The 17981-nt window shown below is 36.6% G+C and overlaps 1 protein-coding gene across 11 annotated transcripts in view; it reads right to left on the bottom strand.

Annotated features, from left to right (window-relative positions):
* Dlg2 (discs large MAGUK scaffold protein 2) overlaps nucleotides 1–17981 on the bottom strand; it is a 2085086-nt gene that overhangs the window by 770321 nt on the left and 1296784 nt on the right. For 3 of the 11 annotated variants that reach the window (XM_042686508.1, XM_042686526.1, XM_042686536.1), the window contains exon 1: nucleotides 15127–15231. The exons of the other annotated variants lie outside the window; for them this stretch is intronic. In XM_042686508.1, the coding sequence (XP_042542442.1) occupies nucleotides 15127–15231 (105 nt within the window). Of the gene's footprint in view, nucleotides 1–15126; nucleotides 15232–17981 lie in introns of those variants that run through there. 11 annotated transcript variants of the gene reach the window in all.

The following is a 17981-nucleotide window of genomic DNA, read 5'->3' as shown; positions in this document are numbered from 1 at the left end:
CCCTATATTGGGGTTCATTTCACTTAACTTCATCCTATCTTTTCATATATATAGCTTTTGACCTTTTCTGCTTGTCCCAGACATATACTAGTTATTGCAAATAAGGGAAAGCATGAGATCCTATGTTTCTTTGGGCTTGGCTTACTTCACTTAATATAATGTTTTCTAAGTCTTTCCATTTCCTAACAAATGGGGCAATGTCATTCTTTCTGATGGAGGCATAGAATTCCATGATAGATATATAGATAGATAGAGATATAAAATATATATCTATAGATATATCTATAGATATATAGATATATCTATAGATATATATATTTTATATATATCTATAGATATATATCTTATATATATCTATAGATATATATTTTATATCTATAGATATATGTATATATAGATAGATATAGATAGATACAGATATATATTTTATATCTGTATCTATCTATCTATATATCACATTTTCTTGATCCATTCATCTACTGAGGGGCATCTGGGTTGGTTCCATATCTTAGCTATGGTAAATAATGCTTCAATAAACATAGTTGTGCTGGTAGCTTTAGTATGGTCTTGCTTGTGATCATTTGGGTAAATGCCCAAAAGTGGGTTTGCTGGGTCATAGGGAAACTTATAACTCCTGTTTTTACTATATTTGATGTTGGTATAATTTGGGGAGGGGAAGGGAAAAAACAAAATGTTAAAATAGGGAAAAACAAAATGTTAAAATACATGTTGACCCATTGTAACGAGATGTACAAGACACTGTTGAACAACTAGCTTTACAATTTAGGTTGGGGAGATAGGGGGAGTGTAATTGTGGAGGTGAGAGGGAAGGGATGGTAGGGGAAAAACAAAGGAGAAGGCAACAATGCTTGATAAGAAATATACTTATTACCTTGCTCATGTAACTGTAACCCCTCTGCACAGTATTCTCACAATAAAAAACTTATTAAAAATATTCCCCAAAGAGACTATTTGGTATATGACTAATTAAAGACAGAAAGATTATTGTATGAAAGAGGAAAGAACAGAACACACAGACTCTAGAGTCAAGGAAAATTTAAAGCTGAAATCTGAAGGAACACCGAATTCCACTCTTTCACTTTATAAATAAGAAAATGAAGATGGAGAAAGGAAGTGGCATGCCCTAATTGTTAAACCTGAGGTGGGAATAACAATGAAAACAAAAATAAGGGAGTTTTAAGCCTTACAGAAGTTTTATTATGCTCCAGGAATATTGAACCTTTAAGATATATCAGTGTAAGGATTTAATTTTTACAATGTTCTCCAGAAAATCTCCATGGCTAACTCTAAAATAAAGTCAAAGGCTGAGTGCTAGTGGCTCACGCCTGTAATCCTTGCTATTCAGGAGGCTGAGTTCTGTGGATCACGGTTCAAAGCCAGCCCCAGCAGGAAAATCCATGAGACTCTTATGTCCAATTAACCCACAAACAAGCCTGAAGTAGAACTGTAGCACAAGTAACAAAGCACTCCCTTGAGCAAAAAAGCTAACTCACTGTGTTCATATCCTGAGTTCAAACCCTAATATCAGCACCAGAAAATAAATAAAAAGGAAAGGGAAGGAAGAAACAGAGGGAGAGAATAATGGAGGGAAGGTGGTCCAAAATGACTGAAATAACTTATCTAAGGTGATAAACCTAAAGTGCTTCAACTAGTTTCTAGTTCCAGAACACATGATAGTAACTCCCAACATCTCCGGATTACTTTGAGGTTTTTACTTTTCTTTTTTTTCCCAGGCAACCAGCGCTAAAATGCGTTTTTAATTTTGGCCTGAAAACCTCTTCTACAGTCTGAAATTTCTCCTTTTACTGACTCAGATTCAATTTCCCAATTCTCACAGGATTTCTAGGTCCCTTAATATCTTGCAAACCCCTACTTTAAAAAATGGGACAATGCTATTTTTCCAGTTAACCTATTTCTCAATAAGTTTGGTGGAAACATAATGCATGTGAAGCAAAAGAAAGGTCTATAAATGTAAAGTAGTTTATTTATTACTGTGTTGATTGCTTTTCTGTTTTTTTTTTAAACATTTTCTTGTGTTCCCTCTCCACATGACCATATAGATGGGTGGGATTTGATCCATCCCAGCTGCAGGCCTATCATTGCTAATCTCATCAGTTAGCTCTGGCTTGTCACCTGAACCTTCAGTAAGGGAAGCTCCACCTTCACAGGAAAGGGAATCGAGGTAGGACAGGATGATGGGTGAGAATACTTCATGAATGCTTGAGGGTTTAGGGAGCCAGACTTCACTTCAAGTAAGTGGCTATGGCCAAGAGAGCCACTTTGGAAGAAGCTAAGATCTGGGTTGTTTTCCCTAACAGGAATAAATGTGTGGATGATTAACTAACTTAGCTTACCACTGGCCTCCCTCAGAAAAAAAGGAAGAATGAATAGCGTATTCTGGTTTTGACTGGAACTCCATAAAACTCTGCTTACTGGAATTCTCTTAATGATGAAGATAGCATTATGGTTATTTTATAATTAAGGAAATTGATGTTAAGTAGGTTGCCTTAGATTTAAATGTAGCAGGACCAAGATGACAAGCTTCTGTTTTGTAACAAGCTTCATAACCATTACTCATATACATAACTCAGAACAGCATAGTATTTGGTTCTGTACTATATTAACAATTATTTGATAGCTAAGAAGTCTGTTCTACCCAAAACAGATTTATTGATACCTGAAAAACCATCCTTAGTATTGTATCCCTTTGGGAAAAGCGTTTCTATCCCTCTTTAGTCCTTTAAAACATAATGTAAGTGGCCTTGGATTAAAGTGCAGAGATGAAGCGTTTATCTGTGAGGCTCTAGGTTATACCATCAGCACTACAAACAAAACAAAATAAGAAAAAACAGAAGTTAGTGTATTTTTTTTCCAGAAAATGGCTGGTATTGTGAAGACCTTAGGGCAAGTTGGTCATCAGTTCTTCAGCACAGAAAAGATAAGTGTCTTGGAGAAAGAGGAAAACATGGAATCAAAATGAGTTTCTTATATCTATGTATTTTCCCTAGAATCAGTCTTACTGATATAGAAATAGAAATTATTTGAATGATGAGTTATAAAGACTTCATCTTGTACCTTTATTATATTAACATAATGTTTAACCAAAAGTCTGCAGATAATTAATAATTACATTATATCCAGCACCAATGGTATTTTTTTTTGGTGCAGGTTTTGGGGCTTGAACTCAGGATCTAAGGGCTATCCTTGAGCTTTTATGTTCAAGTCCAGCACTCTACCACTTGAACCACAACTCCACTTCTGCCTTTTCTGGTGCTTAACAGGAGATAAGAGTCTCATGGGCTTCTTTGCCCCGGCTGGCTTTGAACCATGTTCCTCAGGTCTTACCCTGAATAATTGTATTACACGCATGTACTTCAAGTGTCCAGCTTACCAATAACATTTTTTAAACTGCAACTTTTTGTCTTTTCTTTTTTGTCTTTTCTTTATTAGGGATTGAACCCAAGATATTGCATTTGCTAGGCAAGTGTTTTGCCACTGTACTACATCCCACATAGCACTTTTATACCTTGAAAATGTATTCATTTAATTCCCATAGGAAGCTGGAACTGACTTAATACTGCTTAACCAAGTACCCACTGTGTGTCTGGGAAAAAAACAGTAAGCTCTTTACAATAGCCTTTGGGTCTCTGTAGAATATAGTTGCAAGGACACTCCAACTGAGGAAAACCTGCGAATGCTCAGGATACTTAGAGTTCAGTAAGGCACTGAGGAGGCTTTATCCAGTTTTCTATAAATCTGAAGTTTTCATTTTATCACTTCAGCTAAGTACATTAACTTTTACCTTGATTTTTGAAGTGAGTATTTTCAAAAAATTAAGGACAAAGAAACACTCAGAAGACCATACAACAGCCGGGCGCCGATGGCTCACGCTTGTAATCCTAGCTACTCAGGAGGCTGAGATCTGAGGATCGCTGTTCAAAGCCAGCCCGGGCAAGGAAAGTCTGTGAGACTCTTATCTCCAATAAACTACTAGAAAACCGGAAGTGGCGCTGTGGCTCAAGCGGTAGGGCGCTCGCCTTCAGCTGAAGAGCTGAGTGACAGTGCCCAGGCCCAGAGTTCAAGCCCCATGACCGACCAAAAAAAAAAAAGAAGACCATACAACAATTTAAGCACAGTTATAGTGTGAGACCGATAGGCTTTTCCACATTAGTGGAGCTGTGTAATACACACATGAGTTTGTAACTATTTTGGAAATTCTTTTTTATTTAGATCTTTTTTTTTTTTTACTAAGCTTGGTAATAAATCAACAAATAAAGCTGGCTTACTGTACTTGTGTTTTATTGTTTATTCCTTACAAACCCAAGAGGGACTGGTATGGTTTTCCCTTGTCTAAAGATAATCAAACAGAGGCCCACAGTGATTCACTGAACTTATAAAATTCAGATGTTTAGAACAAAGTTGGATGTCAAATCCAGGTTTTAAGCACTATGCTCCTTACCATGAAGCTGTGATACCTCAAATCCCATGAATTCACTGAGACCTTACAAATCTGTTTTATTTATTCAATTGTTCTCTAAAGATCCCCTGAAAATTGGAACCATTAGCCTTCTCAGATGTGGTTCAGACAATGTGTCTCACGCCACAATAACCATACCTACTTAATTCACTGATTCACTCCAAGTGGTGCTATTCCTGGAAGATCCATGTGGATACCATCTGCTTTTTGTCGCTAGGCTACCAAAGAGCTCTAATCTTGGCAATTGCATTGTCCAGATTTAGGTACCAGGATTCTCAGGAAGCTGTCAATAACATGGTTCTTCTGTTGAAAATTTATCAGGGCCTTGCACACAAATAATGAAGAAATGGTCGCTGTTTAGTTGTCTTTCCTCCTTTCTTCCAATGGGTTAGCCAGTTTTCACTATTCCAAACACACACGTGTTCAAACTGCCACCATTTCTTTATTTCTTCCTTTTTCCACATTCTGAATCATGCACGGTCCCACTCTTATCAACTAAACAAATTCTATCTCTCCTGCAAGGTAAATCTAATTTCCAAGGTCATCTATGCAAGCTTCTAGTATCCAAAGTCAGTCTAGCACTTGATCTATCCATTCCCTCCCTCACATTTTAAATTACTTATTATTGACATAATATTGACACACAGTGAATTATAAATATTGAGGAAATTAAGTTCCATGAAAGCGTATAGAATTGCTAAGAAACATTTCTTTCTGGTCTAGTAAATGTTGATAGCTAATTGGTCATGTGTGGAATTCATACCTAGTTAATGAAACTGTAATCCATTGTTGAGGGTAGAACCCTTGTCTCTTACTCAACAGCCACCCCAGCTGTATTTCTAACACTGCTTGGGAAATACTGTACAGATAACTTTTAGACCTATGGAGCTAGAATAAGAGCAATAAGAGATAGAATTCATGAGTTAGGAGCTGGCACAACAGATTAGTGAAATGTGTAGAAAGGGCAGTGACTTCCTTTTGGTAAGTTTCTGTTACACAGCCTTGTGTTGTCCATGAATGGGTATCTGGAACCCATCTTGACTTCAGATCTATAATCTTGCTTTATCACCACCCTGTGTATAACAAGGAAGGCAGTTGCAGGCAGCACTACCTGCTCTAAGTTATGACTCCCACAGTATATTTCAAAAGGAGTTGGGTAGATGTCAGGAAGCATGGAGTTTGGGAAAAGGTTAAACATTCAAAGATTATGAATAAAGCAAAATGGCATGTACAGAATATAGTACCTGTTGTAGACAAATGAGATAGATGTGCCTCCAAAAGCCTACCCCAAACTAGAAAGTTCTTTGAAATAACATGAATTTAATTCTTGTATTTTAATCATACAAGGATCTAGTTCTCATATAAAATAATGTTTTACGTTATTTATACTCTCTTTAACAGATTATGAATAGATCCTAGGTAACTTTTGCCTGGGTATCAAAGGTCTGGCTCACTATCTTCCTGGAAGTAGTTACAACACAATTAAGGAACAGTGTCCCTAGCATAAAGGTGGCTGCTTGAAATCCAAGAGATCTCAGTTTTGAACCCAATAGATTCAGTATTTCAGAATTCTCTGGAGCCTTTCCATTTACTTCAGTATCTAGGAAGAAGCAGTGAAATGGATGACCTCAAGAATCCATGGTTCCTCAAGGATCTGATTTCACTCATTAGGCATTGAACATTGCTGGGAAATACTGGGGGTGGGGAGTCAGAAATGCAATAAATCCTTCCTTCAGGGAAATGACTCCCTCTGCTTTTACCAATGAGACTCATTTATATAAAGAAAGGCAAATTGAAATAAAGTCAGAAAACTTACATTAAATAAAGATCAATGATATAAAAAGGGTTTCTAATAAAGTAGCTCAAGGATAAATTCTGACATGCCTTACAGATGGCACCTTGAAAATCCACTTAGGATCTCTTAGTCTGTTGTCTTAGGCTGTATAGTTATTCCTTGTTTATACAAGTTATTTCTGGCTTGAAGAAATAGAGGGGATGCGATGCAGATCAATGGAAGAGCACATTTCTTCACATATTCAAAACCCTAGGTCTGGTCCTCAGTAACACACACACACACACACACACACACACATACACACACGGAAAATAACAAACCAGAAGTTCATATAATCAACAACAAGAATCTATTAAATTTCTAAAAAGACTTGAAGTGAAGCAGGGAATACTCACCAAACTCTTGCTTCCATCCTTACTTTCCCTATGTTCAAAGCTTTAACTGTAGGGAAAAGAAATCCCCCTTCCTTTCCCACAACTCATAATTTTGATAGAAAATCATACACGTATGTCTGAAAATTTCATGCAAAGACCTGTATTAAAATATTCTACATCTTAAAATATTTATTTTGTGTAAGAGCAGAAATTATGAGAACAAGAGGAATTGCACGTTCACTTATTGTATAATTACTATCAATCTATTATTTGTTCCTGTCTAAGGTCTGTGAGATGTCCCAAGACTGGCCTCGGAAAGATGCCACAAGTTGCAAGAGGAACAAGATGGAGAATATTTTTGTTGTGTTTTCTTTATTTACAATCATGATAACATCTCAGAATCGAATGATCTTTCCCCTCAGTTTTCCTTGAGAATTAATGTCCATGTTGGAAAACAAGGAAAACAGAGGAAAAAAGAGATATGAAGGGAACTGAATGCACTAGAAAAACAGAAGTTTACTAAAATGGATGGCATTTCTGGTGTCAAAATATTCTGAGATGTGTTTATACATGTCATGAAATGGACTCTTTGTTCTACAAGCCAAGTGCCTACAAATCTGTGGGTCTGAAATGCCAACCAGTTCCTAGCCCCACAGCTGTCTTAGCTTCCCAGTGTGACAGTGAACACTTGGCTTCAGAGTTTTCCAGTGGCTTTCCCACTTCCCATTATTCCAAAAAGAGAGGGTCTTGCTGGCTTGATTTCCTATTAGCCCAAGCTAATGCTGTAGTAACAATGTGTTTCAAGGTAAATATGAAAGATTATCTACTTTCTGCTGTTGTGAGCTGGAAGAGAAACAGAGAAACAGCAAGCGAAAGATTGAGAGGAAGAGAAAAAAGACAGAGGGGAAATTGTTCTCTGGTGCATAGAGGCTCTGTCACAAGTTAGAGAGACGGGAGGTTTGAGGTTTACTTCTCTGAGGGATCAGACTACTTTGTCTGCTGGATTTTCAACCTCAAAGACACTAGAAGTTTCATTTTGTTTTCTAAGTATTTCTGTAACTAACTGGAAAGGAGGTAACTTCTATATGTGTTTCACATTTGTGTACATCTTGTCACTTCTCCTTGGTCCCCCAACTCAGCAGGGATTCTTGTACCTTGTGGTTTTATGTGAGAGGATAAGCACCTCACAGCCTTGCACTTAGAGTAAGCAGAGAAAACTTTTAGGGCTGGTTATAGATAGCCCTGTGCAATGAGCTTGGCCAGGTTATATAACTCTCTAAGTCTCTTATACGGTTATGCCCACCTTAAGTAATGATTGTACAATTGGTGGTTTCAATACTAAATTTTGAATACCACCAAAATAGCAATAAAGGGACTCAGAATTTTAACTATCTGATTAAGAATGTTATCCTTTTATGATATTACTTGATTGTTCATATATAAATGGAATGATTTTTTTCTCAGCGAATCTCATATGCTTTGAGAAGAAAATATGTAAACACACTTTGCAAATTATAACAGTATACATTTGGAGTCACATTCGTGTGGCTCATACCTATAAATCTCAGCTACTCAGGAGGCTGGGATTTTGAGTCCAAGCATAAAAGTTTATAAGATTCTATCTCCAATTAACTAGTAAAAAGCCAGACTGGAGCATGGCTCAAGTGGCAGATCCATGAACAAGCAATCAGAATAAGCATGTGACCCTGCAGCCTTAAAAATTACTGAGACTCTGAAACAAAAAATACACTATATTGGGATTCTAATACTGCATTTATGTCTCAGTGAGGAGGAACTTGCATTCTGCCTATGGCTTTGTGGATATTTATAAACATCTTTTGATGGTTATACAAAATAATCATAAAAAACAGAAGGCCAGGTAGCATATGAGAAGCATATGGGAGCATATGTGTTTCTCCTGTCATGTACCAAGTGCTTTCACACGATTCATATGGCCTGTGGGCTAGACATTCCCCACCCCCGATTCATTCTGGCATTTCAATTTTCTAACTTTAATTTTCACATAAATACAATGAGGATAATTCAAAATGGTCTTGCTACCTTGCAAAGTTATAATGGAAAATAATCTAGTTTATATCGCTCTGAAAATTACAGCAAGAAAATAAATATAATGAAGACAGGGATTGTGATAGTGGTAGCTTAGCAGCAGTAGCAATGACAGTGCAAGCATTGGTAGAGTGTGATTTTTAGTCTCTTTACAAGACAAAAATGAGAAATTTCATTGTTCTTAAGCATTTTCTTATTAAGTTGAAAAAAACTCAATGGAGCTGAAGAGCACAATATATATAGTATTAGCTCATTAAGGGTTTTAAAATTTGGATGTGTGTTACGGTTTATAATTTTGTTTTACTACATAGAAGAAGGCTGTTATTATCAACTCTGAACAAGTGGTTACATTTTATGTTTTGTAATAAATTATTTGGTGTCCTATTTTTGCAATTTCCAGGTGAGGAAATTGGGAACGGCAAAGGCTGGATTTACTCTATGTAAATAGTACACAGCTTTGCCCATACATTTCTTGATGAGTCCACACAAAACATCATACAATGAGCAATATTGAAATACAGGGGAGGTATCCTATACTTGGTGTTATCTTTTCTGTGAACTCCAAGGATGTATGCAACCAACAGTAAACACAATGCAGTTTACATGCTGGAAGAAGATCATGTGGCAGGCTCTTGTTTTTTGGCAGTAGAAGGGAAGGTCAAACACAAAAGAGTCATTTCCATTGCATTGTAACAGTGATCTATCTCCAAGTGTTTCAATATTGTCAAGTGGTTGTACTTACCCAAGATACTTTTAGTATTCCCCAACCCCCTTAAATTTTGTGTCCCCACAGATTGTCGTATTTATTTGTTTAACTAATAGGAATTCTATTAATAGCCTTGTTCAGATTCTTCTGCTAGATAAGATTAGGGTACTACTAGCAGGATATGAAGGAAAGGTTAGAGGAATAAAATAGAGAAACAAATCCAATATGATAGAAGATGAGACGTCAATTAATATTTAGACTCCAGGAAGGACAAAACACACTGGGAACACCATGAACGAGGACTGAAAGTCACCACTGTACAAATGCTATTTACAGCTGACCTCAGCAGGCTCTGAAGCAGGAACCAGAGGCAGGAGATGCTGGAGCTGAGCAATCAGATTTTATGAATGTATTTGAGAAAAGAACAATCATTTCCTCATTTTCCCATTACACACTCATTGCTGTCTAAGTTCTCACTCCTTAAGTATTAATCAGCCCAACCAGGATAATTTAGCAAACATCCTATTTAAAGCACTGTAGTTAGCCCTACAGGAAACAGGAAGGAAAGATGCACATGGTCCACCCCACTGTTTATAATACAAAGCAGAAAAACTGCACAAGGAAGCAGAGGCAAAGTCCCATGGTGAACGTGAAGGAGAAATGCAGAAGGATGCTCTTCTGGCCTTATTGGTTATTGGATTCTATAACCCAGACACACCCTCTGATAATGATGAAGAGATTATTTTATGTTGATCTGTGAAGGTTGAGACTAAGTGGAGTTCCTACTCATTTTTCATCAGTGGGTACTAAGCCAAGTTGAAGTAAGAGGGGGAAGGTATAACATATAGTTATTGGACATGAAGGAAAGTTTGTAGAGGTGGCTGTAAGTACAATCTTGAAGGACAAAACCTCACCCTGTACCTTCTACTGGAATGTGATAAGCTGACTTGCTTATCTGCCTCTAGTTTTGTTTTGCCCTTTCTTGAAGGGTTCTATGTTATTCCAGAGCCAATAGACACAAATTGGTTCCTATCTTGCTTAATGTTCCCTTGTTGCAAGAATAGAAAGCTAAGGCTGGGAAGGTGGCTCAGTGGTAGAGTGCTTGCTTTGCATGCATGAGGCCCTGGATTCGATTCCTCAGCACCACATAAGTAGAAAAAGCCAGAAATGGTGCTGTGGCTCAAGTGGTAGAGCACTAGCTTTCAGCTGAAGAGCTGAGGAACAGTACCCAGGCCCTGAGTTCAGGCCCCACAACCAACAACAAAAAGGAGGAGGAGGAGGAGGAGGAGGAGGGGGAGGAGAGGGAGGAGGGGGAGGAGGAGGAGGGGGAGGAGGAGGAGGAGGAGGAGGAGGAGGCCATTTGCTCTACCTTAGACACTACTGGAATTTAACAGGCAAAAAGGGCAGGAAGCAAAAAAAGGCAGGGCACTTGAGGGGCTAAAACTAACAAATAGAAGTTTTCAAGGACACAGAAAATCACAGCTCATGATATCTCCAGTTCCTTTCAGGATCTCTGTTTTGTGTCTTTCTCTGGGACCACAGGGTGTCCTATTTCCCTTCTACATTTGTTGCATTCTTAACTGTGTGTGAAAATATTTGGGCAAGAATGTTTTCTTTTATTTGCAGTAACTACTGTTGTTACAATATTTTGATAATAATTGTACCTGTATGCATATAAGCAAGGTTGAATTGCAATTGTGAGGAATACTATAATCATTGCTAATAGGCTAGCACTAAAGTGTACGATAGATATACATCTCATTATTTTAAATGTCTTTCTCTTTTACTGGAGTGTAAATGCTCCACAATTGGGCTTGTGTTTTCCTTTTTGTTGTTATATTTGAACTGTTATATGTCCAGGCACACTGAAGTTTCTGATTAAAGAGGGTATTTACTAACTAGTGGCTGAATAAAAGGAAAAATGGATTTAATTCACACAATGTCCAGGCATTAAAGAGAGTATTTACTGACTATTGGTTGAGTAAAAGGAAAAATGGGTTTCATTCACATAATTAGTGCTCTTTGTGTTCACTCCCCTTGGAGTGTCCTTTTTCTCCATCAGTGCTGCAAGTCAAATTTTAACCTTCAGAACTCAGCTGAGAAACTCCTTTCTATAAAGCGAATCTCTACTCTGAACTCTTAGAGTAATTCTTAGGGACAAAAAAGTTTTTGTATCTCTCCTTAGGTTGATTTGCATGTTCATTTGGCAATTTATATGGGCAGAATTTCAACCAGGGGTCCTTATGACTTATCATTTTTTAAAAATTTTTCCCAAGGCTTAGCAAACTGCATGAGAAGGTCTAAGGTTTTTTTTTTCTTTCTGAGCTGAATGACTACTATTGCCAATCATTCTTTGATTGACAGAATCTCATAATCTAGTACCAAGATGAATGATAGTGTAACATAAATGTAGTGAGGATACACTGAATCCCAGTGTGACTATTTACCAAATGAAAATATGATAACTAGCAGAAGCAGGGAAACTAACTTTGTACACTGCATGAAAGAAAGAGGGGTAGTATTTTGTCAAGGGGATGTGAAGTTTCTGACAAAGTATGGAACCACACAATATTTGTAGGTACTCCTTTGGGCCCTTATATTAGGTGTAGAATAGTGGTGGGCAGAGAACATAAACTGTGAGCCAAATGAAATAATAAGAGAATAAGAACACCATCAGGTCTCTAATAATGTAAAGAACCACTAATATTAGACTATCTTTATAAGTCTATTTAATCACTTGAATAAAAAAGCAGTCTTTGATTTGTGTAATTTGGAAAGATGTTGACTATTTAGCAGGATGCCCTTATGGCTGTAATTATAGAGCCAATTTATAGGGATTCATGAGAGATATCTTTGTGTCTATATCTGAGGAATATGTAGGAGCTTAAATTGGCCATGGAAAATTCCATGTTGTTATTTTGTACCAAGGGCTCATGGGTTCAGCTGTTGTCCTGGATTGAGACTTTGGATAATATGATTTGTGAAATAAAATTTTGAAACTTTGAAGGACTTTATGGGAAGTTTTCTGGGAGAAGACTACATCACGACTTTATATTTGTTGGTCCACAGAACTACACTGGCTGGAAATCCACATGCTCTATAGCTTTCTGGGTGTCTGAGTTGATCCTGACCATGTCCTGACTCATTCTAATGGCAAGCTATGAATTCATACTCAGAATCTGCGCAGAACATTTACCTGCTTGGAAACTTTACAGACCAACATCAATATGTGCCTCTACTTCTCCATTTACACAAGATTATGGAGCCATAGAGATTGTCATTTTTTAATAGAGTCAGTATGATGGGATTTATTAAGATAGCCTAGGCCAGGCACTGAATGCTCACACCAGTAAGCCTAGCTACTCAGAAGGCTGAGATCTGAAGATTGCAGTTTGAAGCCAGCTTGGGAAGAAAACTCCATGAGACTCTTATCTTCAATTAACCACCCAAATATCAGAAGTGGAGCTGTGGCTCAAGTGGTAGAACACTACCCTTGAGCACAGAAGCTCAGGGATAGTGCCAGGCCCTAAGTTCAAGCCCAAGTTCCCCTACACCAGGGGGGAAAAAAAGTGAATGGTTTCACTGAGCAAAAATGCCACATATAGCTATATGTATATGTTATGTATAAATGCATATGTATTTGAAAAATATATTTCATTGGACTACAAAGTACAGAAAGTAGGGAATAAAGTGGGAATTTTAAATGAGATCTAAATTATATATGCTGACAAAAATAAATTGAGGTTCTATTTAAATAGCATTATTTTTATAACATTTAAATAATGGCTATATTTTCCTTTGAAAGTCTTCATAAAATTATATAAAATTAATAAAGATTGTGAAGATATTGGAGATTTTAAAAATTAGAAAATTTCCAGTATCTTTGGTAAAAGTTTTAAGGTAGTCAAACCTGAGCTATAACTTGGTACCCCCAAGCCAGGAGAACTGATCAGAAGGCTCTTTTTCTGAAGTATTTTTCTACTGTACCAAATATCTCTGCCTATACTCTTCCCCCATATACTCACAACATACAATTCCCTAGTAAAGGTTTGTTGCTCCTTCTATACGGATTTGAATAGAAATGATTTCATGAGGGCATTATTAACCACAATGAGGGATGAAAAGTGTCATCCATTAACTGGAAAACCTGGCACTGAAGACTTCTTTTGGCTGATTTATGTGCTCCTTATATGTCCCTCAAACAATCTTTCTGTGCCAGACTTCAGGAGAAAATACACCTCTCCTATCAATGAGTATAAGCCAGGGAAATAAGAAAACAAATAAATATAGATTCATTTCTTCAGCTTTCTTTTTCAGCTCTTTCGAAAAAAAAAGTTATAGGATAAACAGAAAGAGAGAGAAGGACACATGTAACAATAATATGCGAGATGACAAATTAAGAGGAGCATACAAGGAACAAGAAAGGAGGAAGTAATTACTCCTAGCCAAAGAAAGAAAGAAGCTTCATTAGGACTACCTTACTTTCCTTGAGAAAATGAAGGAAGAAGAGAAAAACAGAGAGAGGAGAAGTGAACTATGCTCACCAGATTTTAGTTCCAAACAGAATATAACTCAAAATGATTTAGAGAGCCTCCCATCACACCATCAGTTTAAAAGACTCTTACAAAAATTATGTTATACATTTTTAACAACTGATATCACCTTATAGAGACCCAATTAGAATATAGTGATTTAATGAAAAGAACTTCAAATATAGGTAGCTTTTGAAACTTTATGGGATTCTCAATTTGTTGTGAAAAGCCCAAAAACATCTAATTTGGGGGGCACTTAAGATAACTTGAACTTCAAGAAATATTTATTCATTTCAATTGTTCACAGAAGCATTTATCTTTAGTTTTGATGTCAGAAATAATGTTTCTTTTGAGAAGGCTCAAAATAATTTTCTCAAGGCTTACTTTTTACAAATACTCTTTTATTCCTAATTGGATATCTCATTGCTTCAAAATAGGTGTAATTAAAGGTATTAGACAATTTAATATTATTTTTCCAAGTCTAATTCACCTCACCTCACCTTATCAAATGAGGTCCCTCTAGTTAGATAAATTATAAGCACAAACAAGACTTTATAATACAAAATATCAATTCATTTATTCATTCATTTTATAATTTTATAAGTTTTATCCAGATTCTTTACAAATCTCTACATACTGCATCACTACGTTACTAAAGAAACCATTATTTTAAAGAGCAGTGTTATGGGGGATTTTACTCAAATTAGCATAGCACAGTAATTTTCAAAGTTTTAACCTCTTGGTCTCTCTGTCAAAACCAACTGTAAAAGATATCTAAGCAAGTTAAGTCATGTTAGGAGCCCCCATCAGGAAATAGATACTTCAAGTTATTTCAAATGATAATATGAAGAATATCAATATTGTCTACTTTCTTTAGTTTACGTTAGTATTAGGAACAGTATCATTAGAAGGATGAGTTCATTTGGGTCACTATTTACTCTTTCCCTCTCTTCAATATTCAGCCACACTAAGAATTCATATTTCACACAGAGCAAATAAGAGCAGACATACATTTATCCTAAACAAGAACTGTAGCAACTATACTGTATCTTTAGATTCATAAAACAAATTTGTTATATATTTGTCTATAGATATGAAAGGTACAAATGATAAAAATAAGAGCATCTGTAGGAAAATAGAAAAGTTTTCCTTACCGGAATAAATGCATTTTGCATAGCTTGTTCACATTGTTTTAAGGAAGCAATAGTATCCCATAAGAGCTGATAATTCTCAGCCCGGGAAGCATTTGGCCGTTGCATAGTGAAAGCTGGTAACACTCAAACTGAGCTCAAAGAACCCAGTTGAAGAAGGAGGAAAAAAAAAAAAAAAAACCCTGCAGATCTGTTACATAAACTTCTTAATTAGATCTGCTACACAAACTGCTATCTTAAGACTTTAAAAAAAGTTAATCAGAACATTTCTTTTGGGGGATAACTGGGCATGACTTGAACAGAGACAGATGTTTTCATTGGGAAGGATTTTCATTCCCGTTGTGAGAAGCAATCCCATCCATCTTTATACTGGTCTGTAAAACTGCACATACCATAAGTGTGTGTGGCGAGGGGCAGGGCGGGGGGGAGAAGTAGGAGGGAGATAGATATGAAAAACTATTTTTACCATAAGTTCTGGATGGCCAACCACAAAGGTAGAATTTGAGTAGCTTTCAAATGTAGTAAATGTGTTACAAAACCACATCTATGTACAGAGGCAGGTGTCTGCACTGTCTGCCATGTGCAAAACACACACACACAAATACACACACACACACCATGTATGCTCACAGTATTGTCTCCAATTCCCTTCATCAGTTTAGTTCAGCCATATAGTCCTTATTTATAGTGTATTTCTGAGTGCCTTTATTGCACTATGCATAGTTTATCTGAGATTGTTTCCAAAAACCAGTCAGGTGAGGATGCATGGGAATGAAATAGAGCCAATTGGTTATTTTAGAATTGAAGAGCAGACTGAACACAATCTTGTGACTCTGAGTGGTAAAGTCATGATCATTTCTTGTTCTGGATAGAATGCATCTAAGGAATATCATGGCTTTGACTATTCTTGGAACTTAAAAGTGGACTGCACAGAACTGGAATGTTTTAATTTCATAAAAATGTTAATATAATTTAACAACAAAGAACTATTGTAAGCACTAAATAAAACAGGAATAGAATTTGGAGATAAATTCTGAGTTTCCTTCACAGAGGATCACAGTCTACACTGCTACGTGAGGCTTCACCTGCCCCAATTCTTGATGTAATTTCTGAGGGAATGATAAGGCTCCATGTACCCATGACCAGTTTTACAGACAACAGTAGTGGCATTTATTCATGTAGTGAGAGAGGGAAGAAGAAAATGAAGATAAATCCACAATATGTTGGATAAATTGCTTTTAATTGACCTACAACACCCAATGGGTACAATACAAGGTAAAAAATTATTAGAAACAGTTTGATAAACTAAATGAAAGATTTCTGATGAATTATTTTGGGAAGAGCTACATGCTTTGGATTTCTCAGTTTTTCTGCATTTGTTCTCTAGGGATGGTGGATTATTTCATACTAATGACCTTGTAGTTCAGAAGTCTCAAAGACTGACACTACCAGTATCTTATTTCCTGTATCTTATTTCGGCAATTATTTAAATTTTGAACTGAAGGAAATGAGAAGTAGAATTGATCTCTCAGAAATTCTACCTGCACGAATCTGCAGAGGTTGTTTTTTCTCTCATGTATACACACCATAAGGCTATTGGCATTAGACAGTCTGCTTTTCAATATCAATTCAACCAACCTTTCCTTTTTCTCATTCATGGTGTTCTGTTCAGCTCACACCCACAGTCCCTCCTCCTCTGCTTTCATTCCTGCCCTTATCCACTCCCATCTGCCCCAGCCACATGCTGCTTCTTCAGACCAGGCAGCCCACAACTTCCCAAAAATATTCCTCAATCTCGCATGAAAAAACAGGAAAATAAAAGTTTTAAAATCATGTTCAAAAATCCCAGTAATTCATTCTAAATTCATTATCTCAATGATCACTGTTATTCTCCACTTCTATCTCTGCGTATAATGTCACACCTAGAGGTTTTCCATGATGTTCCTCATTAATTTAAGTACTGTCTCCTAATAGGTCTTTTCTTTATTTCCTAAGAAATTAGAAAATTCACAATCTGCATATAGAATCTCAACATAAATGTTATTTTAATTAGGCATTCATTCATTCATAGACCTAACAAATACATGAAACATCTCCGTGTGCTAGAATTCTATATTTCCCTGAGAAAACAGATATATAACAAGCTATAAAGAATTTACCTTTAGCCTGGTGCTAGTGACTCATGCCTGTAAGCCTAGCTACTCAAAAGGTCGAGGTCTGAAGACCAAAGTTCAAAGCTAGCACAGGCAAGAAATTCTGTGAGACTCTTATCTATGATTAATCACAGAAAAAGCAAGATGTGACACTGTGACTCAAGTGGCAGAGAGCTAGCCTTGAGCAAAAGGAGCCCAGGGATAGTTCAAGCCCCATGATCTGTAAAAATTACAAGAAGAATCTACCTTTGAGGATCTTAAGTTGCAATAGAGGGGGAGGTACATGGGCATAAACAACAAAAAGACTAGTTAAAAGGTATACGTGCCTCAGGAAATACTACAAACTCATCACTAAGTAACAATAAAGAAGAAATGTCACTCATGGAAATCAAGTTAGCCCAGTGGAAGATTTAGCACTTTGCTATAGATTGGAGGTTATATAGGATTTAGATACTCAAAGACGGGTAGGGGGATTTCCTAGGAACGGAAACACATAGTACAGGTACAGGTTGGGAATGAAAAAAAATATCTAAACCCAAAAGTTATCAGCTTAATACTCAGATCTAGATTGGAGTCAAGGCTAGCCTTGAATTAAAGCTTGTAATTTCCTGTTTTTAATCCTAATCAATCTCAATTTTACCAATTCTTAGAGGACTGATGCTCATAAATTCAGTAAAACTTTCATCACACCTGTTGAGGTGATAA

Source organism: Dipodomys spectabilis, unplaced genomic scaffold (assembly GCF_019054845.1).
Source record: "Dipodomys spectabilis isolate Male_0828 unplaced genomic scaffold, ASM1905484v1 ptg000003l, whole genome shotgun sequence".
Lineage (NCBI taxonomy): Eukaryota > Metazoa > Chordata > Mammalia > Rodentia > Heteromyidae > Dipodomys > Dipodomys spectabilis.
The sequence above is the reverse complement of the archived record's forward strand: the minus strand, read 5'-3'. Positions and strand labels throughout refer to the sequence as shown.